The sequence below is a fragment of the Esox lucius genome, chromosome 20 (assembly GCF_011004845.1).
Source record: "Esox lucius isolate fEsoLuc1 chromosome 20, fEsoLuc1.pri, whole genome shotgun sequence".
Classification (NCBI taxonomy): Eukaryota; Metazoa; Chordata; class Actinopteri; order Esociformes; family Esocidae; genus Esox; species Esox lucius.
This window is the reverse complement of record NC_047588.1, coordinates 13,683,598-13,695,800: the sequence shown is the minus strand read 5'-3', so window position 1 is coordinate 13,695,800 and position 12,203 is coordinate 13,683,598. Positions and strand designations below refer to the sequence as shown.

The 12,203-nt window shown below is 40.8% G+C and overlaps 1 protein-coding gene across 3 annotated transcripts in view; it reads right to left on the bottom strand.

The window, feature by feature from the left end:
- LOC105021869 (raftlin) overlaps positions 1 to 12,203 on the bottom strand; it is a 63,796-nt gene that overhangs the window by 5,472 nt on the left and 46,121 nt on the right. For all 3 annotated transcript variants that reach the window (XM_010889846.3, XM_010889847.3, XM_010889845.3), the window contains exons 7-8: positions 11,421 to 11,539; positions 1,424 to 1,527 (exon numbers count right to left, since the gene is read on the bottom strand). In XM_010889846.3, coding sequence (XP_010888148.2) covers positions 1,424 to 1,527; positions 11,421 to 11,539 — 223 coding nt within the window. The remainder of the gene's footprint in view (positions 1 to 1,423; positions 1,528 to 11,420; positions 11,540 to 12,203) is intronic.

Genomic DNA, 12,203 nt, shown 5'->3' with positions numbered 1-12,203 from the left:
ATGGGATATTTCAGGACAGGGCCCCAGACATGGATACTGGTGCCAGCTACAGAAGCAAGGCACAGCAGGCATTTATCTACATGTAAATGTTTACCTGAGTAGATAGTATGGTGATAACGTGGGTGTGACGTAACACTGTGGGGTAGATCAAGGTGATGATGGAAACCCTTGGGATGACTCTCATGTAAAATAAGGCTTGAATGTTAACTGAAGAAGCCTCTGTGTATTATGTCTCCAAACTAACATTAGCATGTCCCACTGCAGATGGATCCAATGCATGTGATTATGAGTTCACGTTGATTAAAGATGCTATGAGTTCCAGTAACGGTTCACTTTAAGTGTTAACTACTATGTATGCATAACAGGCTATTGAGACCTGAAGTGCACTTTACTCATCCTTAGAGTTTCCCAATATACATCAGCTGACTGTCCTTGTTAAAAATGGAAGAGTCAACATAACACAAGTGGAATGACTAAGCTAATCGGAAATGGATCACCAGTTATCGTTGCTGTGCACAACCAGAAGAGAGCAGTTCAGAACTGCAGAGTGCTTAGTGTTACTCTGTTGTTATATCTGGGGCGTCTCAAGGATTAATTAGCTATGTTGCGTTGTGGCATTTTGAAAGAGGGATGAAAATAGAGCAGTAATTAATCATCTATGCTCAAGAAGAGTCACCAGGGACCATAATACACATGGTAAACATATAACCACAACTGGGTTGAAATCTAAGCATAATAGAGCCTTCATAAGCATGACTCCCTGACAGTGTTCTTAAAGCACTCATAAGCACAACGTAAGCCATTTCATAACACTCTTACTTAAAGGTTACTTAGAGCCTTCCTATGTGTGATTTTATCCCACTGGGGTAAAATCCGGAAATCTTTCTGAGCATGGTCAAAATGACTCTTGCCAGCATTTCGATTGGACGTGTTCTGACTTGTGATATTGATGTGCGCTTGTGACTGTAAAGTGAGCTTTCAGGTGAGAGACTGACGTTCCACGGAAGACTTGAAAGTCATGTTGTGACTGCTGATATCTGACTGAGCTGGTGACTGTTAGTGAGTACGTGTGGTGGTGCTCATACAAGATGAGTTAGTCAGTGGGGTCTGAAGAGAACAACCGTTACATTTCTCGGAAAGGGATTTTCCACACACTTGTGGGTTTAAACCATCTCGCGCCACATGCAGTCAGGTTTTAACCCCTTACGCCAACTGGGGCTTAGTGTGTTTATCCTTTGACCGGAATTCATCAAAAATGTCTTTAAAAAATAAGTCTGGTGGGCTGACAGTCTCTTGGGAGTTGAACCTCCAGAGGGTTTACCACGTTGTATCAATACCAATGTTATGTAAGTAGGTAATGCAGTGGTCGTTCAGGCCCTAACTCAATACTAGGGAAAGTGTATTGGAAGGACAGAGTAGTTACCTGTTAGTCTTGATAATAGGTGTGGGAAGAACACAGGTCAGCCTCCAACCGTAGATGGCTAGAGACTGGAGCAGGGGAACGTAGTCTGTCTTCACCTGCAACCCCTACAGAGAGAATCCACCCACGTTAACATGACACACACTGCATTGTGTTACACAGACAGACTCACGGGAGACACACCAGATCTGCAGTATATAACCATTCCTGTAATAACAGCCATAGGGGTAATGGTGGGTGCTATTAACACCAAACAGTCTTGTAGCTTTCCTACTCTGTTTATTTGACATACAGTGTTCCCTGAATACTAAACCGTGAGATGCTGTTGGGCATAGCGTGAGCAAACACACAAACTCTCACGCATAGACGATAGTGTGTGATATGTGTCTGTTAGCTTGTGACAAGAGATGATGGTGAACGGTGTGTGATACATGTCTCTTTTAGATCCTTTACTGGCACCACCGTGACTTGGTTTAGAAACCCACCTTTGTGACACACTATACAAGGTTAACCCCCTTTCTAATTTCTAATACCCTAAAACTAACATGTAAGCCATAATCTTTTTATTTCTTAGTGGGACAGTGAACATTTACCCATTAGTGAAATTGTTCTAGTTTTGCAGCAGTTGGGGACCTCCCCACTTATATACCACACACACACATGCATAACCACACACACACACACACACACACACACACTCAAATGTTTCTGCTCACACAGGAAATCTGTGCTGTTTTCCATCTCCGCTGCACCTGCCCTCATTGACAAACCTCAGAACGTGTCTGAAGTGCAAACCCACTCGCAACCAAAATCTGCATGTATACAGTTTACTGCCCATTGTGACAATTCTTCTGGATCATTATTTTCATTCACATGGTAGACAAAAAATACCTCTACAACCACAAACAAATAACCAGCCAGTAAGAATTAGCCAGGAGTCAAAGATGAAACGTTCCAGAAACACTGCAGTCGCATAGAGAGTGCTCAGTTGTTACCATTATTTATGTTCATTGACATTTGCTGGGATTCCAGAGCTGTGAGAGCTGTGTTTTAAGGTTTGTGTTGGAACCTTTCCCAGAAATTGTCAGTTTCCCAAAAGACATACTTAAAGCAAAGTAAATTGGAAAGTAATCTTTGTTTAATGGCCCATTCCTGAGAGTAGCTGGGCCTCCACTGACAATAAATATTCTGTAAGATTCCCTGTCCCTGATCTTGCCCTGCTGTAGACAATTGTTTCATATTATGTCAGTGTTTAAATAATTTGTTATTAGTTATGTGGTACAGAATATAAATGCATATTTATTCTACAGTAAGCATAGCACCACCCACCCAAGTAGGAAACATCTTACAGAAAATTTATTTTGGAATCGAAAGGTAATTGAATTGAATGACAAATCTGTTTGAAAATCTCAGGGTACATGATTCTATAAAACAAAAATACGTTTTATTAAAACATGGAAAACAATAGAGCACACAGGATAAAGGAAACAATAGCAGATTTTGGGGAAATTATAGGCAACGTGATCAGTGAAGGGAGGCAAAGGAAGAGAAGAGAACGAGAGGAAAAGAGAGCATGTACTCTGACACTGCAGAAAGTGGTGAGGTCTTCAAACTGTTAAATGCTCACAAATAGGACCAAGGGCTGTAAAACCGCATTGGTTGATTTGTGTTAAGTTGGTTACCCTCTGGCTGGGATATGCAAAATCCAAACAGTTCACCCTTAGGTAATTGGTAGTTTATGATGTGTTTTTGCACTCATTATAGTCAATTAAGGCTAGGACCAGAAACTGAGTTTCCGTCCTGATTGGCTGCAAGGTTTCATGTTGTCACCAGAGCAGGAGGTTCACCCACCCGTGGGAACTTAAGAAATTAAGAAATATTGTCCAATTATTAATGGATATATTCTTTGTACAAACAAGAAATGTAAGTCATTGTTCAGATTATAATATTCCTTAAATGGTACAATGACACCAAATACTACATTTGTGAGAGGAGTTATTGAGAAAGACAAGAATACCTGTGACAGTCTTTAATTTGGGCCACGGTAGGTGTAAGAGGGTGATTTGACAGTGTCCCATTGTGAAGAGGAAGCCAGGTGGATGTGTATTGAGATATGGATGGACCACTGCCAGGGATTTGTGGTTGGCCTGGTAGGCCCTGACAACGGTCACCTGGCAGCATCGGCAGACGAGGAGGAGAAGGAAGCACTTAAACAGTGACTTTGTGTTCTGGTCTGGATTAAAGAAAACAGATCTGTTGAGGTAGTTCTGTACTGTTTGAGTTGACCACATACACTGTCATCTTTGTAATTAAAGAAGTCAAGTCTATATGGTCAAGGAGATTATCTAGAGCCGTGTTTTTCAACTCTGGACCTAAAAGCTAGTTCCACACCGATTTTCACAACCCTCTAATCATGTATTTATTTAGACATGGGACACTAGGTGGGTCCAATTGATAGTAGGGTAGGAGTTCAATTCTCTAGATCTAGGGCCTACTCCTCTGGCACTCTGCTTATCACTGTCATTGGAGCAGGCTGCTATTCTTCAAATGCACATTCAGTATACACTGATCAGCCATAACATTATGACCACCTGCCTAATATTGTGTCGGCCCCCCTTTTGCCGCTAAAACAGCCCTGACCCGTCGAGGCATGGACTCCACTAGATCTCTAAAGGTGTGCTGTGGTATCTGGCACCATGAAATTAGCAGCAGATCCTTTAAATCCTGTAAGGATGTCCTGGACTTGTTTGTCCAGCACATCCCACAGATGCTTGATTGGACTGAGATCTGGGGAATTTGGAGTTCAAGTCGACACCTTGAACTCGTTGTTTTGCTTCTCAAACTGTTCCTGAATCATTTTTGCTTAGTGGCAGGGTGCATTATCCTGCTGAAAGAGGCCAGTGCCATCAGGGTATACCATGCACATGGTCTGCAACAATGTTCAGGTAGGTGGTATGTGACAAAGTAACATCCACATGAATGGCAGGACCCAAGGTTTCCCAGCAGAACATTGCCTAAAGCATCAAACTGCCTCCATCGGCTTGCATCCTTCCCAAAGTGCATCCTGGTGCCATGTGTTCTCCAGGTAAGCGATGCACACGCACCCGGCCATCCACGTGATGTAAAAGGAAACATGATTCATCAGACCAGGCCTCCTTCTTCCATTGCTCTGTGGTCCAATTCTGATGCTCACGTGCCCATTGTAGGCACCTTCAGCAGTGGTCACAGGGGTCAGTATGGGCACTCTGACTGGTCCGTGGCTACACAGCCCCATACACAACAAACTGCGACCACTGCAGACTGGGAACACCCCACAAGGGCTGCAGTTTTGGAGATGTTCTGACCCAGTCGTCTAGCCATCACAATTTGGCCCTTGTCAAAGTCGCTCAGATCCTTACACTTGCCCATTTTTCCTGCTTCTAACAGATCAACTTTGAGAATGTTCACTGGCTGCCTAATATATCTCACCCACTGACAGATGTCATGATAATGAGATTATCAGTGTAATTCACTTCACCTGTCAGTGGTCATAATGTTATGGCTGAACTGTGTGTTCTTATGGACAGGATTGGCGGAATTACATGAAAAATGTAATCTGTCACTGATCACAGTGGCATGCAAAATAAAGTAATCAAAAACGTAATACTTCGGCTTACTCAAAATGATTAACATAATCTGATTACTTGTATTTGGTTCACTTTTAACATACTTATTTTGTGTATTTACAAGACATGCACCAAACGTAGCTTTACCACAACATGTTATGTAATTTTGTGATAGAGGACCAGTGCGAGAGCATAAATATCCTATATAATTCACATCACATTTTCTATGAGTCTGACAGACACAATGTTTTCAGTAGCCTAGATGGCATTGATTGCACCAAGTAAGTTAGGCCAATATAGTCAACTTGTGTAGAAGATCACATTTTATGATTCAAAACAGATTTCCTTTAACTTAGCTATGACACTGTCAAGAAGGATGGATAATTCCAGATATCGTAATGTATGAGAAATCTAAACCAGTGACTTTCATACAGTTAGGGAAAAAAATATTTTATCCCCTGCTGATTTTGTACGTTTGCCCACTGACAAAGAAATTATCAGTGTATAATTTTAATGGTAGGTTTATTTGAACATTGAGAGACAGAATAACAACAAACAATTCATTTTAATGATTGGAATAAGTATTTGATCCCCTCTCAATCAGAAAGATTTCTGGCTCCCAGGTGTCTTTTATACAGGTAATGAGCTGAGATTAGGAGCACACTCTTAAAGGGAGTGCCCCTAATCTCATTTTGTTACCTGTATAAAAGACACCTGTCCACAGAAGCAATCAATCAATCAGATTCCAAACTCTCCACCATGGCCAACACCAAAGAGCTGTCCAAGGATGTCAGGGACAAGATTGTGGAGCTACACAAGGCTGGAATGGGCTACAAGACTATTGCCAAGCAGCTTGATGAGAAGGTGACCACATTTGGTGTGATGATTCGCAAATAGAAAAAACACAAAAGAACTGTCAGTCTCCCTCGGTCAGGGGCTCCATGCAAGATCTCACCTCGTGGAGTTGCAATGATCATGTGAACGGTGAGGAATCAGCCCAGAACTACACGGGAGGATCTTGTCAGTGATCTCAAGGCAGCTGGGACCATAGTCACCAAGAAAACAATTGGTAACACACTACACCGTGAAGGACTGAAATCCTCCAGCGCCCGCAAGGTCCCCCTGCTCAAGAAACCACATGTACAGGCCTGTCTGAAGTTTGCCAATGAACATGTGAATGATTCAGAGGAGAACTGGGTGAAAGTGTTGTGGTCAGATGAGAAACACACGGCCAAAGCAACAAAGGAGTGGCTCAAGAAGAAGCACATTAAGGTCCCAGAGAGGCCTAGCCAGTCTCCAGACCTTAATCCCATAGAAAACATGTGGAGGGAGCTGAAGGTTCGAGTTGCCAAACGTCAGCCTCGAAACCTTAATGACTTGGAGAAGATCTGCAAAGAGGAGTGGGACAAAATCCTTCCTGAGATGTGTGCAAACCTGGTGGCCAACTACAAGAAATGTCTGACCTCTGATTGCCAACAAGGGTTTTGCCACCAAGTACTAAGTCATGTTTTTCAGAGGGGTTGAAAACTTATTTCACTCCTTAAAATGCAAATACATTTTTTTATTTGTTGTTATTCAGTCTCTCACTGTTCAAATAAACCTTCCATTAAAATTATAAACTGATAATTTATTTGTCAGTGGGCAAACAATATCAGCAAGGGATCAAATATTTTTTTCCCTCACTGTATCCTGGGCAGACAATTTTTGCTGTCAAAATAGAGTTCCAGAATATTTATTTATTTTGGAGAGCCAATGTGGAGATCAATCAAATGTAACCAAAATAATGGAACTGCAATACCCTCCGAATGGAGGAAAGATTAAGAATCTAATCCTTGGCCCCATCAACATTATCCTAAGTGCATTTCAAACTATTTCAGGATAGATAAGTACAATGGTATATAATGATGTGATCATAAATCATTCGCCTTCATAATGAGTCCTTGTCTAGAGCAGAATGCTGTTCTATTGATGCAAAGTCAAATTCCAAAAGCACATAGTCAAAGTGCCACCTATTTTCTCATTTGTTTGGTTCCTACAGCGTGTTATTAGAATTTTTGTATTTAATTAATTTTTCTAAAGATAACTCTCTGTAGTCAATGGAGAGTGAGATGCTATGCTAGCCTAGCCCTAACCCTCAAATTGTAATTACGTTTGGTTTTTTGTTCCTGTTATGTGCCAGGAATGTTTCCAAGAAACCCTTTCTGTAATTTCAAATAGAATGTGGTTGTTCTCAGAAAATAAAACATGACTAATAATATTTCATGGACCATTGAAATGAATATTTCTGTGTATTTGTCCTAGAGATTTTACCTGATGGTAAAAAAGAAACCTTCTTGTTTGTGTCAGGTTGATCTGAATATTTGATTTATTCATTTGATTGAATTTTTTCCCCCTGCAATTTAAGGCATTGTTGTCAGATGGAAAGGAAACTGGGATTTATCAAACATTCCCACAAGCTTCATACTTACTCCAGTAGATCATCATTAATAAATACCAACTCTTGGTTATTTGTATTTTTAAACACCCCTAATTAACCACATTTGATCCAAATCAGCCCATTAAAACCTGTGAGGAATACATAACTATAATCATAATGAAATACTAAATAAGAGAACAACAGGTCTTTAATTTAGCTTGTTCAGTTGTGACCCAATTGAAAGTTCAAACTGAAACCCCCTCAACCAGTAAAAATAAATATTTTTACAATAAAAGCTAATTTCAACTGCCCTGTGTGAACTCCTGGCTGGGATGACACAGCCATACTCTGATCCTGAAAATGTTAAAGGACCAGCACCACTTCTACTCAACCCTACATAGTCTCCATAGAACACATAAACATGATGACCTTAACCACTGTAGTTACATGTCAACCAGGACCACATATAGGTCATATTTCCATAAGCAGGGTGCTCTTGGAACCTTTTCATCCACAGATCAACAGCAGGATTTTCCCATCCCTCATCAAACTGCCCTGTGACCAAAGAATCAGACTCAATCAAACATATGCAGGGACAGTGAAAATAGGTCTGTCTATATGTAGGTCAGCTCATCTCTCACCTTGACTTGACAGGGACCTACTTTAACAATCCTCTTAGAGGTGTCCCTTCCAGACTGTCTGCAAGATGACCACGGACAGTAGGACTATTGACTTTTCCGCCGGCATGTGTTAAAAGAAATATCACAGACAATAGTTAAATAACAAGCACCATCTAGGCTTTAATAACTTTTTATTGATCAAGTTCTTACTCGTTTCCCAAGTAATCGTTTAGTCCACTTTGTCTAGATAAAGCGTATATAGTGCATATCTTTTTGATACACCCAATGAATATTGCTTGCTCAAGTCGGTCAGCACCAATAGGATTTACTGACCTATTTCAGTTCATTGCATCAAGTCAGTCAAACTTCCATGGAGGGAGAACTAGTCTAGACAACGAGTTAACATGAGAGGCCATCAGACAGATAACACGGACGCACGCAACTGCACACAAATAGACTCCTTGTTGTTGAAAGTTTACTCTCTCCGTCTGAAATCCGCTCTCCAAAGATCCATCATTGGCATATTGACACTAGGTTGTTGGTCTTTAATCCCATTTCGACAATTTGGTTTCTGGTGACTATGAAGTGGTGCTCCTCAAAGCCGAGACCTCTCTAGAGCTGCTGGGAACTAATGACAACAGTGTCAGTGTTGTTAAGTCATTCCACTCACTGGCGACTGTTATCTGGTTTTCTGTATAATACCTCTCCGGACCCATGCACTGCTGGGTTTAATTCAATAAAGGCTGTGAGGAACTGCGAGCTAACGCTGAAAAAACAGGACGCCTTGTTGTTCAGTTAAAACTGACAGTATTGTTTTTTCATGTGGGCATATCTGTGGTAGTACAGCATCATGATATGCATTTGGAAAAGTAGAGTGGAGGTGTTTCATGTGTTAATTCCGTGTGACTGTAATGTGAAGCACTACCCAAATGTTGACCATTTCTTTAACAATACGGAGGCAGTTAGGAATGCTGGCGTCAAAGGATCTTCCCACGCCAGGAGCAGTTCTTTAATCACCCATGTTATTTCTTTAATGATTTATCTGGAAACTAGCAGCATGTCAGAAATATACTAACATGCTTCAATAGTGAGCATTTCATTCCCTTCTGTGAATCAGAATTAATGACAAGGTTGCCTTGTTATTAGCCAGGTTGCCTTGTTGCCGTGTTATTAACCTATAAATAATATTTGGCTGAGAGATCTCAAGCAGCTTCTTGTTCAGGCTCTAAAAGTGACAAGTGAAGGCTTTTCATTGCATTATGGAAGCATCGTGTTTGAGTTTTGATTGGGGAGTTCATCTTGAAAATATTTACACAGTTGTGAGAAAGCGTTTGTGAACCCTTATGAATTATGTACATACCTGCATAAAAGTCGGCTAAAAAACTCTGATTTAACAAAGAACAAACAAGCGTGTGAACCTCTATTTCTTCCAAAGCTGGTTATTGAAGTCAGATGGTCCAATCAAATGCATGAAATTCAGATGTGGAATAGAGGTGCCATTATTTGAATAAAAATAAAAAGTTCAGTTACTAACAAAGACTATCTCAGTGGACCATGGCCTTGGTTGAAATACATTTCAAAATAGTTGAAGAGGCTATAAAAGGCTACCAAAGCATTTCCAAAGTGTTGAATCAGTCTACAGTCAGAAAGTGTACGAATGGAAAAGTCAGCGCCACTTCCCTCCCTAAGAGTGGCCAGCAAAGATCACAACAAGAGCATGTCATATAATGGTCAGGGAGGTGACAAAGAATCCAAAGGTAATGGTGAAGGATCTGTAGGCAATCTTTGCACTGGCAAACATCTGTGTCCATAAATCCACAGTAAAGATTCATGGGAGGATACCACAGAGGAAACCGCTGCTCTGCCCAAAAAAACATTGCTTCCCATCTCAGGTTTGCCAAAAACAACATGGATGTTCCATAACACTACTGGAAAACATTTCTATGGACATAGAAAGAAGAGCACCTCATCCCAACCTCATCCCAACCTCATCCCAACCATAAAGCATTCTGGAGGGATAAATGTAGTTTGGGTGGCTGTAGTTTGCTGCAATGGGCCTGGATGTCCTCCTATCATTGAGGAAACACTGAATTTGATCGTTTTTCAGGACATTCTACAGGGGAATATCATGCTAACTGTCCATCATCTGAAGATGAAAAGGGGTTGGGTCATGCAGCATGACAATGACCCAGAACATCATTCTAGCCATTTATTGTAGAAACTTTAATAGCCTCTGTAGAGAAACTTTTTAGGTTTGTTAATCAGCCTCTTTTCTTTCTTTCTCTGCAAATAAATCCAACCACCTGTCACTCTTTCAGCAAGATTGGAACGAGAGTGCTGGAAAGAAAAAAAAATCCCAATCAATATTCTGCATAATGTTATTATTCTGAGTAATTACTCTGGCACCGAAACAGCAATGAGTGGTGAGGATACTTTGCATATCAATTTTATACAGTTATCAAAATGAATGTGTTGGGTATGAAGCCTGATCATTCTTTGTGAAGTAATGGTATCAAACTAACTTCAGTTACCAGTTGAGCAAAGTTGCTCATTGACAAAGTTCAGGCCAGCACTTTTGATTGGATTCATTCTAATTACAATGTGGAACTTCTAACATTGTTAAATTGTTTCTTTGTCCTCCAATTAAATTCTAAAGTTGCACAAAAGGTCTAGAACATACATTTTATTTCTCAGAGGTTGAGAAAAAATTGCGTCTCTAAAAACATTGCTGCATCTTTACAGTATTTCCATGTGTTTCCATGTTTGTATTACATTTTGTGTGTAGTGTGTGACACTGTACACACACTACATTTAGTCTGATTAATATTGTGTAGTGTGGAAGCTTTAGTCATTAAATAGGGATGAACTACAATATTCAATGCCAATGGTTAAACTGGGTTTCTGTTTTTGGGTATATGAGCGTCAAACCTGAGGTGGAAAAGACACATTTAGTAGACATCAGTCTTTTCTTACACTTTGACAGCCTCAGGGCAGCCTTAGAAACTCGAAACTCGATTACAGTGATAGCATCAATACACATGCACGCACACACTCGTGCACGCGCTGACGGTCGTCATGCACACAGTCACAGAAAAATGCCAGATGTAGACAGAAATCAATTTCCAACTCAGATTTTCAAACTCTGGACTTAATTGCTGGCCAGATAAGGGCATGTTTGCTGCAGGATAAGCCATCAAGTTATCGCGACAACACAACAAAACATGCCTCATAGACTCTGATTTGCTTCCATGTCACTGCGGTTGGAGGAAATATTTCTGAAGACTCCCCCATTAAATGCAAGTACAAAGGGCTCTAACCTTCGAAAACACTTTAACACTTCATCTACAAGGCCCACTCACATCAATGATGGTCCATTGCTCTACAACAATGGCGTCGTAAATGGTAGAGGGTGTCTGGTCTCCGCCTTCCATTCCTTCTTGGAAGATGAAGATGCTTTCCACTGATTTGGGCAGCAGATCTGTAGAGATGGAGAGGTAGGTCACCAAGGGGTTAGATTTAACAGAATGTCGGGTGTCTGTGTTTCTGTCTGCCTGTCTGTCTGCCTATCTGTCAGATGTCTGTCTGCCTGCATGCCTCAAGGCCACGCATAAAAGAGACTGAAGTTAATGACATTACACACCCAACCAGCAACCAAGACACAGTGGGCCATTTATTACCAGGATGCAGCGTGGCTATTTGTATATGCAAGGGCCAGATACGGATTACAGAGAATGACAGAATAAGAGATAGATACGGGTTACGGAGAATGACAGAATTAGAGATAGATACGGATTACGGAGAATGCCGGAATAAGAGATAGATACGGATTACGGAGAATGACAGAATAAGAGATAGATACGGGTTACGGAGAATGACAGAGTAAGAGATAGATACGGATTACGGAGAATGACAGAATAAGAGAGAGCGAGGGGAGGGGAGGTAGAAAGAGTAAAATTATGTTTTATTTCAGAAAAGAGATGAACAGACAGACTTCATGGACAGTGTTGAATCAAAACATAAGTCCGACCGTTATGTCCTCCATGATATCATAAATATTTACAGGATGAATTAACCAGGACATGGCCATTGTTACTATAAATACATTTTCAGTAGATTCCATTTCATTTGCTCCCCATGAAGGT